The 16,187-nt window shown below is 42.0% G+C and overlaps 1 protein-coding gene across 1 annotated transcript in view; it reads right to left on the reverse strand.

The window, feature by feature from the left end:
- The window catches only part of CILK1 (ciliogenesis associated kinase 1), a 30,229-nt gene that overhangs the window by 6,892 nt on the left and 7,150 nt on the right, over nucleotides 1-16,187 (reverse strand). Inside the window, exons 5-13 of the mRNA XM_066612394.1 lie at nucleotides 15,240-15,361; nucleotides 14,456-14,535; nucleotides 12,955-13,087; nucleotides 10,799-10,970; nucleotides 8,962-9,129; nucleotides 5,780-6,082; nucleotides 3,003-3,190; nucleotides 1,805-1,947; nucleotides 603-728 (exon numbers count right to left, since the gene is read on the reverse strand). Coding sequence (XP_066468491.1) covers nucleotides 603-728; nucleotides 1,805-1,947; nucleotides 3,003-3,190; nucleotides 5,780-6,082; nucleotides 8,962-9,129; nucleotides 10,799-10,970; nucleotides 12,955-13,087; nucleotides 14,456-14,535; nucleotides 15,240-15,361 — 1,435 coding nt within the window. The remainder of the gene's footprint in view (nucleotides 1-602; nucleotides 729-1,804; nucleotides 1,948-3,002; nucleotides 3,191-5,779; nucleotides 6,083-8,961; nucleotides 9,130-10,798; nucleotides 10,971-12,954; nucleotides 13,088-14,455; nucleotides 14,536-15,239; nucleotides 15,362-16,187) is intronic.

The raw sequence follows: 16,187 nt of genomic DNA on the forward strand, positions 1-16,187 counted from the left end.
ATTGGCCTCCTTGGTTTTGCACCTGCTAAATAGTGAGTGCAGCTCCAAGGAGACCCTTTGTGGCTAGTGAAGTTCAACACAGTGTAAAAGAACCAATGTTTCTTTTGAGGAGACTCCGGTGGCTGTTCTGGCCCTGTAGGATACAGCAGTAGCCATTTCAGCGCCTCTGTATCTTGTGGCTCCGGAGCAGCTTAGGATTGGGCTGTTAGAATTGTACTGTTTCTTGGAAATCAACAAGGTATTTTACAGTTCTTGTCGTTAGGATACATCCTGGACTGTTAGGCCCAGAAATATAAATGACACTGAAAAAGCAGACCAATGGCCTGAAGATACCAGCCATCTCTATTCTTTTTTGGACTTTATTTCCCCCAATGACTGGGAGATCAAACATTCAGAGATGTTTGAAATGAAGCCAGTGCAAACTGAAAGTTTTAGGACACAATCCTAACCAGGTCTACTCAGAAGTAAGTCCTATTTTGTTCAATGGGGCTTACTCTCAGGAAAGTGTGGTTAGGATTGCAGCATCAAAGATTTCTCCAATTATTCCATTTTAATTTAGTAAGTGGAAGCAGTGTTCAAAATGTTTCAATACTGTTTCTTACTGGAGTTCAGCCTGGTGATCCCTCCTGTTACTGCTGGTGTCTTTCCAGGCAAACCAGAATTGGGCCATGGATTAGATGGGGTATCTTTGCTTGAACTGGAGACTGAATTATTCCTTGTGCTTAATCCTAGGATAAGAAATAAGGGTTGCCATTAATATGCTGCAAGAACACTTTAGCTTTACTAATATATAGAATACGTACAATATTTAATAGACTTGTACTGCTACTTAGTAATAATTTGCATGGCTTCTACCCACCATTTTAATGCTCTGGTAAACTGCTGGCAAAATCTGTGCGCCACAAAGGTCAGGCTGTGCTAAATGTCCTGAACTCTGCAGCCTGACTTATCTGCAGCCTCCAACAAATGTAAAAGGCCTTCCTCTCACTTGCCCTCAGGTAGAGATAGGAAATCCAGGGTCAAACTCCTAATGAATGGATGAAACTAACAGAGTAGTCCTGAGTAATTCACTGTTTCCTCATCTAACCTTCAAAGGCTAGTTGTGAGGCAAAAAAGCTTCTCAGAAGTCCTTCCAGGAAAGACTGGATACAAATGTAACAAGACAGGTGCAGTTCTAGACATTAGAACCAACTGCAGATGATGATGATGATGATGATGATAATAATAATGGTAGTTACGTATATACCGCCTTTCTGGTCATGGGATTACTCCTCTGACTTTATTCAAGATGGTTCACATAGGCAGGCTATCTCTATAACTCTGAGGGAATTTTTACAACAACAGAAAGGTTCTATCTTGCAAGAACCGCACAACATTTCAGATGGATCTTTCATGGTCTGGTCTCACTTCTGGCCCCCAGTTGCCTCCCACGCTGGCTGACAAGTAGGTCCTTCATCTCTCACTTGAAGGGCAGCCAAGACGCTTCTTCGCTCACACCAAAAGAGCAGGTGGAATAACTCAGCTCAGTTTGTCAGCTGCTTCAAGGACTCGCCATTCACAGAGCTGCCGGTTTTCTCAAACTGGCAACCTTCAGATGTTATCTTCGGGCTAAAGAAGCCTCTACCCTCTAGACCAGACCTCCTGCCCTGCTATCTAGCTTAAGCCCTGCTATCTAGCTTAACAAGATAGCTTGTTAGTTGTTCTAACCCAATTTAGTAATAAATATTAGCCTCCAATATGTTCTGTTTTTAAATATCAGTTTGCAGAAGTATAGAAAAATTTAGTAAAAAATTTTTTTACTAACCAGGTAAATACCTAGAATGTTTCAAGTAATGCTGTTTGGCTGCAGATATCTGTAATGTTGGTGTGTCCTGACGAAGGTAGGAGGGTGCACTATTGCCAGTCCCTATGCAGGCTGAAGGTTTCAGATCCAAGATACTCTCAAATCTGCAACAGAGATTCACAAACTAGTCATATATATATTTCATGACACATTCCTCCCTCATGCTCACTGCCATAAACACTAGCACGCTTGCTTGTTTGCTTGAGAAGTAAGGAACAAAAAAAGTTTCGTGTCTTTCCCAGGAAGCAGCAGTCAAATTCAGACAAGCTCAGTGCAAATGTAGACATGCGTGGTGTGCTTCAATAGTCAAATATGGAAAGACATTATCCACTAAACTTTTTAGTCATCTGAGTTTGACAGAGGAAGATACACAATACACAGAGCCAAGAAGATGGGAAGAGAAAAAATGGAATTCTTACCTGTGAATTCTTGTTCTGGGAGAGGAAGGGGAGCATTATTGACCAAGGCTGCAATCCAAAGCACACTTACTTGGGTGGAGGAGACCATTAAAATCACTGAACAAAGTGGTACTTATGTCTAAGCAAACACTATAGGATTGGGTTATCAAACTACAACCCCATACACCATTACCTGGGAGTCAGTGGGATTTATTTTCAATAAATATACATGGGATTTGACTACTGCCTACAATCCTGCATGCTTAAGCTACTTTAATTCATGACCTTAATGGGATCTATGTAGCTTAACTGTGCTGGATTGCAGGTCAAGCACTAAATGCATTTTCACACAGGATGTATTTGTGGGTGTTTTGTGCCATTCACTCCACATGTAAGCAGAGAGGGGGGTGGTTTAAACATAATCTACACTGTAGCCAATGTATACCAATCAATGACTGTAAAGTTTATGTGAAAGCTGATTTAAGCCTTGTGTGTGAAAACACCAAGAATTAAAATTGGAAACAAAGTTCTATTAAAATTAGTAAGATGTGCACAGTGCAATTCTAAGAATGCTTATTTAGAAGCAAATCTCATTTAGTTCAACACAACTGTGTTACTCCCTAGTAAGCCTGCACAGGAGTACAACTTTATTCCCAAGTAAATATTATTACGACAGGGGTGCAGATGTCGGGGTGCACAAATTATGAAAGTGCTGAGATAAGAACAATTAAATACACATATACAAACACAAACAAACTTGCCTACAGAGAGCTTCATCATCCTGTCTTTTGTTTTTAAAATCAGTTCTGGTAGGGGAAGGGTTAACATCACCAACTTCTAAGTCCTCCCAATCTTCTGAACCTTTCAATGTTCCACTAATATGGCCCCATCGACGACGGTTCTTTGGTTTAAGTTCACCATTTGCTTTTTCTGTCCCAATGGCTGTTTTCTGTCATTGCAAGGGGAAACGAAATGACACAACATAAGTGAGTGAAGCTCTGAGGTGTGAACTTACTGGGCCAAGATGGTGGTGTAGCAAGAGAAGGGCAAACAACAAGGATTGGAAGTGTTTCTAGTGAGAATGGAATGGGGTGTCAATACCGGAGCCAACCAATATGTGACATTTAATGCCTTAGTAGCGCCAATGGGCTCCATTGTTCCTGAATCAGTAGCAGCCAGACCCAGCAGTCTGAAAATATGACTGGGGGTAGTGCTAAAGCCCTCAAAACCTCACAATGGTTCTGATCCACAGAGGAGCCCTGATCACATGTAGTTTGGCCTTTGGGTGTCACAAGCTATAGCTGCAGTAATCTGACCCCATTGGACATCCTCATACCTCTCCTACTCTTCTACCCCAATTCCTGTCAAAGAAGTCCAAATTATATGGAAATCTTGAATGTAGGATAAATAAATTATGCACATGAAATAAATATATATACTGTATTCTGACCATGTTATTTTTTCTGCAGCAAAACATTTTCATTTATTTTTGCAATGGGATACAAGATTCAAGTAACCGGAAATACCATCCATAAGTAATGGTTTTTCATTCATAATGAAAATATAAGTGTTTATTAAAATTGAAATAAATATTAAAGTAAGCCATATCAAAACCAACAGAAAATGAGTTTTTTGAGGGGCTGCACGAGACTTGTTTCTTGAAATCAACATGAAACACTCAAAATTTTCACAAGTAGAGTCATGACGGCCATGTGTTATGACTTGCAAGTTGAGTCGAGGAACGGGCAGCCCAATCCTGAGCTGCCTGGAGCTCCAGGACCCGGCAGCTCCACGGAGGGCTCCCACCGGATCCTGCGCCTCCCGCGCTATGTTTGTCCCCTTCCCCCGAGTAAGGGAAGCAGCCCCGCAATGGGGCTACTCACTTTAGCGGTGACCGTTTGGTCACCGCTAAAGTAAAGGTGCTCTGGCAAGGTGCCTGGACAGAAACAAGGCTCTTGGGACCTGCCTCTCCCCCTCCCCCTGACACGCCTCCCCCACGCCCCCGGCCTCATCTCCCCCCTCCCCTATGACCCCGACCACAACCCCATCTCCCATTCTGCAGCCCGGCGGTCTGGGAGACCGCCAAGCCACAGAACCTGGGCGCCCACCATGCGCTGGCTCAGCTGGCTGGAGCTGGGTTAGCTCCGGCGGGAGCCCGGCGGTAAGCCCCGCAAATGTGCCTTACAGTACATTTGCAACTGAGGTCCGTGGCGCGCAGCCACACCACAGACCTCAGGATCAGGCTCTCAACTTGCAATTTGGGCTCAGTGACTCAAGCACATCCCTGATACATACAGCAAAACAGCCATACAAGTAAAATTGTGAACAACATTGTGAGAAAAAAATACATGGAGCTGAATTTAGAGGAGAAATGTTTGTAAAAGTAGAAGACAGGAAAGGAAGAAGGGGATAGAGGCCAGGAACAATTCATGCTCGGCCCAAGAAAGTATAGTCTCATTACATTAATAGCCCTGTTTGATGGATACCCTTTCCAAAGTGTGGTGAGGAAGTGATAGCACACTTTTCCTCCTGAAGCATCTGCCCCACTAGACATCCCTGGGTAAAAATGTTTTAGCAAGTCCAGGCATTTAAATTCCAATATGGGTAGGCCTGAACAGTCTGATCAATATCCCAGATACAAAGCAGAAATTGAGCATACAATCTGGGCCTACGTGCATTGGAATTTATGCATGTGTATCCCTTTCAAAATGTTATATCCATGCATAGATGCCCAATGGCCTCAGAAGCACGACGGGCAAACTGGGTGAACAGGGAGTAAAGGCAGACATGCACTCCTCTGACACATGTAGGAGAGAGACTGAAGGGGGTACAGCTTGATCAGACTATTGTCTGGTTAACTGCACCATCTGAAGTATGTCAAAATGTTGGCCTCCATTTTTGCGTTTTTCCAAATGGAGAGGCATCTGACTTCATTATACATGACTCTCTTCCTAAGTGCTAGAGAGGACATTTCTTCAAACCACTGACAAACTTAGGAGTAGTTTTACATTTCCTAAGAGATGTTTCTTAGTAGCCACAAAAATACATGATGGCAAAATTACATCTGCTTCTCTCATAGCTCAATCCTATGGGGCTTTTACCACAGTGGATGGTACATTCTGCTATTGTAAAGGCTGCAGTGGTGCCATAAATGGTGCACTACTGCTGAGTGTGCTGGAGTGGTGCTAACAGCCAGCAGCTCCATGAACATGCCACTAACAGATCTGATCCACACCGGAGCAGGTAGGTAGTGGTGGGGGTGAGTCAAGGGCAGTTCGAGGAAGTAAGAGGGAAGGCTGGGGGCTGTTCAGGGGATGGATCTCAGCAGCAACAGCATGCACTAGGATCCTACCTCCACTTTTCCAGCCTGACCCACCCCCTTCCTCTCCTTAGACTTATGCCAGCAAAAGAGGTGGTGTGGGTCCAACAAGACTCATTGGTGATCAGATGGAAAAACCAAAGCAAGTGGAAAAACCCAAGCAAGAGAATAAGAAATATCTTATTTTTTAAAGGCACAGATCTTATCAACATGTCTTACCTGCTGAGGCATCTTGGTATGAATGTCTGGCAAAACCACCTGACTAGGCTTGTCCTCTCTTAAGTGGTCATTAACAGAGGAGACTGTTTTGTATGGAAATATCAGGGGATGGGAAAGTTGATTTGGCTGGAATGGTCTCGATGAAAGGCGAACTTGTGGCTTAGGTGGAGGCTGTGCAGGCGGGATGGGTTTCATGTGAACTTGTGCTCGATCAGGAAGGTCTCTCTGTTGTTTTCCCAGCTCCTGAATGCAGCGAGAGGTGCCCAGTGCCTGCCCAACCTGGAAGTAAGGATATCGAAGTGCCTAAAACACAACAAAGATGTCCATATTTAATCTGGAAAAATTAAGCAAAACCAACCTAGAAGTTTGTATTGCAAGTCTTAATGCTAATAATGCCACAGTTCTACAAAAGGACAAAATGAAAATAAGAAAAAAAGATCTGAATATGGTTTTGTGATTAACTTAGAGGCCTTTTCAAATAAATAAATGCCTCCCTCCCGGGATGTGGAATGTGGTACCATGAGAGATTTGGGAAGCTTCTACTCCCTCCATTTTTAGCAGACTGTTAAAAGCCTACTTGCTTTGCCAGGTTTTTGGACCGCGATTACTACAGATGACAGCTGCTCTTTGTTGCTATATGACCTGAGCTTGCTATGCTATGTAATTCTGATAATTTATTCATTAATTATTTTTATTATCTTATTGTTCTTATGTTGTGAGTTGCCCTTTGATCATATGGTGAAGAGTGGGATGTAAGCGTAAGATGATAATAAGAGACAACATTCAGCTTCCTGAGAATCTCCACTTTAATTTTTAAAAGAGCAAGTTTCTAGCCCTTGCAGCTGCAAAGATAGCTTGAAAATGTGGGACAATCTCAGAAATTGCTGAAATCTCAGAAGCCAAAGGGTTAATGCTGTCATGATCTGCATAATTCCCACCATTCCCCATGACTGGTAAAACTAGAATTATGGGAAATGTAGGAAGTAGTGGAACCAATTATGCAAAAGAAGAACAATCATGACTATTTGTTCAATTTGCATAATTTATACAGGACAAAACATTTGTATTGTCCCATTCCTCAAAGCTCTCATTATATGAACTGAATGCTACTCCAAAGACTCCTCTCTGCTCATCCGTTGTCTAGCTGTATAGACAACTTAATCCTGGCACAGCTGTTTCTTCAGTTTTAACTAGGGCATAAAGACCTCCAATGGAGATTAAATTGTTATTGATTTGTATTTCTTTTGTCTTTTCACTGCCTACCAATATTAGATCAGACAAGGCTGTCCAAAGCCCTCACCAGTGGCATAGCTAGCAGGGGGTGGTCTACCCCGGGTACCACCCTGGGGGGGGGTGTAACACCACAAATGCCCAAACATCGCTAACATTGCGAAGGTTATGCGTAACCCCATCATACCATATACCGTTGGATGTGGAATTTCCAGTGGAATGCAATGCAAAAAACTGAATTGAAATATCTCCTTTCCATCAAAGTTATTGCCAAAAAACCGGAAACAAAAATGCATTGAACCCTATGGAAAATGAAGCCATGAGCCATGTCATGTGATTACTCGTGAGTAGGCGAACTTGCCACAGTTCGTCGGAAAGGACAGGCTGAGAGGAATCCAGTGACACCAGAATGGTTCCTATCCAATGAAAGCAGCCCCCAAAAAACAGCCAAGAAGGAAGTCCCTCCCTCCAAGCAGACGAAAGTATTGAGCCCTATGGAAAGCGAAAGTAAGCCACAGGGTTGCGTTTACTCACGAGTAAGCAAATGTGCCTTGGCTCCTGGTCAAGTCAGGCAAAGAGGAATTCAAGGCTAGTTGCATGGTCCCCATCTCATGAAAGTGGAGCTCAACAAATGCTCCAGAAGGGAGCCCCCCCCCCAAAGAATAAACCAGAGGCGTGAGCTGGTAAGGTGGGCACTGGGGAGGGCTAAAAATCTCATTGATTTATTTGTGGGGAGTGTTATTGCAGGCAGCAACCCCTCCCCCAAGAATAAACCAGAGGCTTGAGCTAGTAAGGTGGGCACTGGGGAGGGCTAAAAATCTCAATGCTTTATTTGTGGGGGTGGGGGTTATTGCAGGCAGCAACCCCCCTAAAAGAATAAAACAGAGGCTTGAGTTGGTAAGGTGGGCACTGGGGAGGGCTGAAAATCTCACTGATTTATCTGTGTGTGTGTGTGGGGGGGGTGTTATTGTCGGCAGGCTACAGAGAAAATTCACTTGGTGAATTCACTGGCTTCCCCTTAATTATCTGTATTTCTTTAATTTATAATTATTTTATTTTGCTTGATGATTTCACTTCCAGCCATGACATCACTTCCGGTGGGTCCTGGACAGATTGTCATTCTAAAAAGTGGGTCCCACTGTTAAAAGTTTGAGAACCACTGCCTAAACTCAAAACAGGCCAATGAGACATCCGGGGGGGGGGGGTGACATCCTTGTGACCAAAATTCTGGAAATTGTGGCTTTTGGGAATAATACCATCATGTTATATACCATTTGATGCAGAATTTCATCCATTGCTTGTGGGGAAATATTCACTGCATTTATTTTTCTGGCCATTATTATTATTCATTCCATGTCATGACTATTACTAACTCTGTCTCACCTACCTCACAGGGTTGTTGTGAGGACAAAATAAGGGGATTAACCATGTACACCACCCTGAGCTGCTTAGAGGAAGGATGGTATCAAAAGTGAATTAATTAATTAAACAATATAATTAATTATCAATTAATTATCAATTAATTAATTAAGTCATATGGGGTGACAAAAATTTATGGGCCCCGGGTGTCAAATGAACTAGCTATGCCTCTGGCCCTCACCTCTTTTACAAAACATAACTTTATGTATTCCTTTTCTGAAAAGTAGAGATGGGTGCGCAGAGAGAAGGAAGGAAAAGAAGACATACAGAGATGGAAATTATGGGAGAGAACTGTTGAAGAAAAGAATTTTGGCAGCAGCAAGTTAAGAGATGTGTGAACCCACCCAATCAGATAAATATTCTACTGAGCAGAGACTAGTGATAAATGAACAGTAGCCAAAACCATGAACAAAGGAAAAAAAACATTTTGCAACTTCTTTTCTTCCTTCATGGCTTGGAGTCCTCAGCAAGACAGTGTGCTACCCAGCAAGGCAGTGAGCTGTAAAGACAAGTCTAAAGACGTAAGAGCAAACCTGACTGGCTGTTGGCCGCTTTTTGGGGTCCCAGTGCAGCATGTCTCTCATGAGCTGTATGGCCTCACTGCTTGCATTAGGAATGAGGGTTTTGAGGTTATTTGGTACACACTGAGGCCAGCGGAAATTCATGGCACTTGCAAGCTGGTAGCCTTCAGGCCAGTCATTCTGAAAGAAATTGAAGTATGACCATCATTAAAAGAATACTTGTAGTACTGCAAACCCCACAAGATGTAACCCCTGCACAACATTTCCAAAAGAGCATAATCAATTAGCCTGGGGTAACAGGCAGCCCAATCCAATGTAATTCCCCACAAGGTGATATAGCAGTGCCAACAGTACATCCTCTGTATCCTGCTGGGGAGTTATGGTCTCCAGATGCCTCCTTGGGGCAAGAGAACATTTGTTCCTTTGCCCCAGGATAAGCCCATGACACCCCCCCTCCAGGAGTTCGGATTCAGCAGACACCACTGACACCGAACCCAACCCCTTCTCAGTTCCAATCCATCCTCCTCCCCTCCTGTTACCACCCCATCCCAACCTCCCCCACCCCTGCCTCCCTCCCATCTCCTAGCCTTAGTAACCCAGGCCAGTGGGAGTCCAGAGGCTGCTAGCTCATAGTATTGTCTGCTCACCATGGTAGCCAGCCTGCACACACTGGCATGTCATGTTTTGCAGTTGCCAGAAAGTGCCTAGCACCGCTGGAACATTCATTCTGGTGGCACTAGATGCTTTAGAACTGGCCCTTAGAACAAGCAGATTAACTTTTATTTCCACTATCAGGAAGCAATTTAACCAAGAAAATTAGTCACTCAGAAATTAGAAAATTTCTTGAATTCAACCAAGAAAATTAGTCACTCAGGGATTCTTAAAGTTCTTTTCAATCTGAAAACAAGTGATAATACAAAAAGCAGCACATCATCAGTGAGAGAACTATGGGCCCTATCCAACTTTCCAGCGTGGATGTAGCCACAATGCAGCCCCAAGATAAGGGAACCAATGTTCCCTGACCTTGAAGAGGCCTCCATAACTGCTCCCCCCACCACAGGATGCAGCATGTACCGCAGTGGCATGGTTGCATAAGTGTTCAAAAGCTGGAGCAGATTTGGCCCTAAATTCCAGAGAAATTGGCACAGTGTTGGCTGGGGTGGATTTCACCATTTTGGGGGAAATTATTTTAGGTTCTCACTGAGCTGGTAAATCTGTGTTCGGACATACATAAAAATTCTGAAGTGGCAGACCTTGATGGTTCAGTATCTCACTGAGAACTAGGCCTCAGTCTATAACAGCCAGCTTTGTGAACATCATGTGCAGTCTCTTTCTTACCTTGCTAACTAGGATTCATATATAGACAGGATCTAAAATTGCAGTTTAAATAGGTTTCCAATCATAGAAAAGCTAAAATTCTGCTTGGAGGTAAGGAGTATAAACCCAAAAAGAATTAGAGAAATGAGGGAATACATGAAATCTGCTCCTGCTAAAGAGATTTCATAGGATTTATCTTTAAAGACAGATGCCAGGAAGAGAGAAAAAAAATCTTAAGGCTGCAAGCCAATTAAAACTGAGTTGGGAACGCACCTCACAGTGGGACTACTTCTGTTTCAAGTAAATATAGACAAAACTGACTGCACATTCTTTTATTTGCTTTTCCACCAAATTTTAGCATATTTTGTGTTGTCCTCTCTGTCTTGACATTTAACCATTGGCTATCTTTTATCAGTAGTATAACAGCAGCACCATTAAAATACAAAGAAGAAAAAAGAAAACAAGACAAGTACATAACATATTCATAGTTGCATCCCTTCACGTACATCAAACACCCAGTTCTCAGAGCTACCTTTTTTGGTGTCCCCAGTACTTGGCAAATCTTGAAAATAGTATCAATTTCACTGGCACCTGGGAAGAGTGGTCTGAGCGTGTAAACCTCTGCCATTATGCAGCCAACAGCCCAGATATCAATGGGAGAACTGTAATTAGTGGATCTTAGGAGCACTTCAGGAGCCCTGTACCTATAAACAAAAAGCAAGCAAACAATAACAGCAGTGTTCATTTATAAGATGTACCAGTTAAGACACAGCACCAGCTTATTACATTTGCACTGGATAATTACTGCATGAGGGCCCCTTCTCTCTACCCACAAGATTTCTCAACAAACAGAGCTCTCTTGGAATGGGATTGCTCCTCTGTGACTAGTATAATGGTGATCAGGCTCTAAAAGAATTAATACATGATTTCAGGAGCTTTGGCAAAACAAGGAACCCATTTTCACTGATGCTTAAGAGTAGTTTCATCTGTCATTATGCATGGAGTTTATTGCCTGATTTTATGTTATAGTTATAACTATGTTTCTGTTATAGTTTGCTCAGCTTCGGCTGATTCGCCAGCTGCGATCGTACCTGAGCTGCGCGGACCTGGCCACAGTAACCCATGCCCTAGTGACATCTAGATTAGATTATTGCAATGCGCTCTACGTGGGGCTGCCTTTGAAGACGGTCCGGAAATTACAACTAGTACAGAACGCGGCTGCTCGTGTGGTTGCTGGGGCACGTCGGTTTGACTCTGTCGAGCCGTTGCTCCGGCGGCTACACTGGCTGCCGGTTCTGTTCCTGGCCCAATTCAAAGTGCTAGTTTTGACTTATAAGCCCTTTATGGCTCGGGGCCGGGGTATTTGAGGGACCGCCTCCTTCCCTACAATCCTGCCCATGCTCTTAGATCATCTGGGGGGGCCCTTTTGACTGTGCCGCCACTAAGAGATGTGAGAGGGGCGGCGGCCAGGAAGAGGGCCTTCTCGGTGGTGGCCCCCGAACTGTGGAATAACCTCCCCTTAGAACTGAGAACTGCTCCCTCGTTGCTAACGTTTCGGCGTGGACTGAAGACCTTTTTATTTCAAAAAGCTTTTAATTGTTGATAGGCTGGCTGGCGTTCTTGCTTTTTATATGAAAATCCACGGGGTTTGTTTGTCTATTTGTTTTTAGATTTTTTAATTATTGTAAATTGTTTTTAATAATTGTTTTTAATGTTGTATTTTTAAAGTGTTGTGAGCTGCCTTGTGTGCCCGTTGGGCAAAAAGGCGGGGTATAAATTAATAAAATAATAAAAATAAATAAATAAATAAAATAGTTCAGTGGTTCGAACTCATTTAGCTCCGGGACCCACTTTTTAGAATGAGAACCTGTCAGGAGCCACTGGAAGTGATGTCATGACTGGAAGTGACATCATCATCATCAAGCAGGAAATTTTTTAACAATCCTAGGCTGCAATCCTACCCACACTTACCCAGTAGTAAGTCCATTTACTATCATTGTTAAAAGAATATTCATAGTAGCTTGTTAAAAGTACAGGTCTATAACATTTCCTCAAATGCGATCACATCCCATGGTAGCATCAAGTCTAATATATTAAAAATAAAATATTGAAATGAATGGGGACCCACCTGAAACTGGCTCGCAACTCACAGTTTGAGAAACACTGTTATAGTTCATTGCCAAGTTCTATTATGGATAATTTAACTGGTCATCATATTAAAATAATGTAGATCCTCCCCACAGTGCTTTCTCAAAATATGTAAGACACATGCCTTCTTGGACAACAAACCATCCAGTACCTACAGCTTCAACTACCCGTATGCTAGTCAGTAATGTTTTCTGTATGCTTCTCTCCTTTGGGCATTATTGGGTTGACTAGCTAAACCCATAATATACATTCCTAACTTACCCAACTTAAATGGATTGATTTTCCACATTTTTATACTGCCCTTCTTCCAAGGACCTCAGAGCACTGTATAAAGTTCTTCCCCTCTTTTTGCCCTCACAACAACCTGTTAGTTAGGTGAGGCTAAGCATGACTGGCCCAAGGTCACCCACAAAGCTAAATCAGCCATAAAGACCAAGGAAGTTGAATACCTATACTGATTTGGCTTCACATTTACAAGCATGATGGGAATAAAAGTAGTCTTCAACTCCCTACGCAGCACAATCTAGCTCAGGTATTTACCATCTTGTGGATACATAGTCTGTGTAGGGAGGTCTGGACCTAATTTCCCGTGCAAGGCCGAAATCTGCTATTTTCACAAGCTCTGGTCCCATACAGAGTAGGTTTTCGGGTTTCAAGTCTCTGTGGAAGAACCCTGTAATTCAAAACAATCACATCTCAGTCTTTCCTTTCACCATAACTTCTCTGTCTTCATTGTGTGTCTTTAGTTATCAACAACCCTGCCAACTCCCAAACAAAAAACAGCCTGACATACTCCAGTGTCTTTAAGCAACTGCCTGATCTGCAGAAATCAGCAAATGAAGTTATGTATAATATGTTAGCATATCAAACTGCTGTTTTAATGTTCAGAAGAAGGAACCTATAAAAAAAGATGGCAATACTAATCTTCAGTAGTTAAATTTAGAGAGGTTTTGCTGGGATTTAGGTATGCCTGAAAGCTACACTCTCTAGCCTAAGAGCTGTTTCCCCAATCCCAGGGTACATATGGTCTACAATCCTAGTTTGTGAGCATGATGGGTTTGGGAACCTAGACATGGAGTTAAGTGATTAGAATGTGAGAGAGGAGAAAATGTGCACACACACAGCCAAGAATTATGCCTGGTTAACATTATGTATGAACCTCCCCACACACATATTTATATTTTCTTCATAAACTTTCAGCAGCACAACTTACTATATTCTTTTAGAGCAAGCCTATCTTGCCAGCAGCAGCTTTTACCTGGGATGGCAACTCATCCTAGCCCTCTGACAGAAATCTTAGGGTAGGGGGTCAGAGTAGCAATAAAATGCTTTTTTCAAATAATCTGATTTTACAGATACATTTAACAAAGACAACTCCTATGCATGTTTACTCAAAAGTAACTTTCACTATGTTTAACTGGGCTTACAACCTAGAAAATGTAGTTTGGAATTGAGTTAAGTTTTATACCTCTATCATAAATGTTACTACAGTTCGCAATAAATGCTAGTCTTTTGATATAAAGGAGAGGAGTGTCCTTTATACACCATAAACAACATTTTTGCCAAGTAATTTTTACTTGTCCAAACCCAAACAAGAATCCTTCAATCCTTATTACCACCCAAACATTTTAAACTTTGCTTCCTACTATCCCATCTCCTTAGGGTCTATTCACAGTGTGGTTTGGCTGTTCTCAGGCCATTTGGCTTCCTCCCTGAACCTTATATTTCTTCCCTAACTTCCTGGTTTGCAGAAAGATATAATTCGCTGTTACCTCCAAACCAGGCAAACAATGGTTTATCCAAACCATAAACTGCCTACAAAGTTGAAATGAAAACCCACTTGAAACCATCATTTTCAATTTTAATTTGCATTTGGATGCAATGGTAAACTATGATTTGCCACAAACGGGAGGGGGGGAGGGCATATTGGAGCATGAAAGGGGAGGGAAAGGGAAACTCATGAGCCCCAGAACACCAGGCACAGTCCTGATGTCCAAAGCATAGTCCCAAAATCTCATCCAGGTTGCCATTCATATCTTACCATGTTTATGTATAAATGCAAGCCCTTGTAGAATCTGATACATAATATTTCTGACGGTGGATTCTGGAAACAATTTGTTCCTGTAAGGTAGAGTGGATGAGTTGAGTTTATATTCATTCATGGGTTTCTTATATGTGCTGATTTATCTATTGCAGGGGTATCTGAAGGATAATATGAATGGAAACAGCCATGCATATAATAATAACAACAATGTCTTATACACCTGTTTATTCTTTCATTCAGTTAAAAGGAGTCAAAATAATCTTCAGGGGTTGTGGAAAATCCTCATTTTGCACATTTTGTTAACATCCAAAATATCGTGCTCACCATATGCGTTTTGTGATTTGCAGAAATGAATGAAAGCTGAACAGCAATAGTACTTGATACTAAAAGCTGAGCCTCCCTAATCCGAAAATCCAAAATGCTCCAAAATCCAAAAATTTTTTGAGTGTCAACATGATGCCACAAGTGGAAAATTCCACACTGACCTCATGTGACAGGTTGCAGACAAAACGCAGGCACACGACAGCTTATTCAGTATCCCCAAGGGGGGAAAAAACAAAACCCTCCCACCTCCCTTCAGCTGTGATATATTTTTTTCCCATTCCCAAAATATCTCATTAAGTACATGCAAATATTCCAAATCTGAGATTGGAGATCCAAAACACTTCTGGTTCCAAGCATTTTGGAAAAGGGATACTAAACTGTATTCCTAAAATATTGATTAGTTGTTTTTTTAAATTTAAGGCATCTATACTATGTGTTTGTTAGAAAACTGACACACCTTTCTTTCATTAACTGATAAAGGTTCTCCTTCATGTACTCGAACACAAAGTACAGATTATCATTTTCTCTGATAACTTCTTTCAGTTTCACCACATTGGCATGGCTGAGTTTCTTCAAGGACTAAAACACAAGATAAGTCATTTAAATAAGGCAATTTTGGATTGAGGGTTTCAAGATAAGCAACAATGAATCTTTGTCCCTAAACCATGGGATACTGCGAAATTTAAGTACTGGCTGTTAAAAAAAAAAAAAGCTCAGAACTTGCATTAGACATGCACAATGTTCCTTCAGCCTTGTAAGATGCACACCAGTGATGGATATGTTTGCCCAAATGGTTCTTTAGCAGTGAGGCACTCCAGTTCCCTGACAGAATTTGTGGTTTAGCCCAATATAGGATTCCGCAATGGACTTTTGACTATAGTTCTGTACTATCTTGATAAAATCCAGTACAATTTTTGAACTGAGCATGTTCCTTCAGATTCTTCACTTTGCACCTGCCAGTTATACCCATGACAGGTACCCCAATTGTTCCCAATAAGTCAGCTGTCCTTGATAAACAGTGATAGTAGCCTCAAAACAGCTTTGTAATTTAGGTGAAGGAAACCAATACTACTTCAGCTTTACAGCTGTAAATAATATTACAGCTAGGGAATAGACAGCCAGTTTGGTGCAGTAGTTAGAAGATCAGAGTAGGATCACGAAGACCCAGGTCCAAAACCTTAGGTACATACTTAAGTATGTAGCTTATTGGGTGATTTTGATCCAGTCACTCTTAATCAGCCTAATCTAAATAACAAGGTTATTGTGAGGATAAAATTTTGAGGGAGAACTTGATGTTCGTATGAATTGTAGTCCAGATTAGTTCCAATCATGAAAGGAAAAGTTAAGTGGCATAGGTGTGTATATCTTCCTGACTTTTCTAGGCTCTTCCTTTCTTCTGCCTTTC

Source organism: Tiliqua scincoides, chromosome 1 (genome assembly GCF_035046505.1).
Source record: "Tiliqua scincoides isolate rTilSci1 chromosome 1, rTilSci1.hap2, whole genome shotgun sequence".
Classification (NCBI taxonomy): Eukaryota; Metazoa; Chordata; class Lepidosauria; order Squamata; family Scincidae; genus Tiliqua; species Tiliqua scincoides.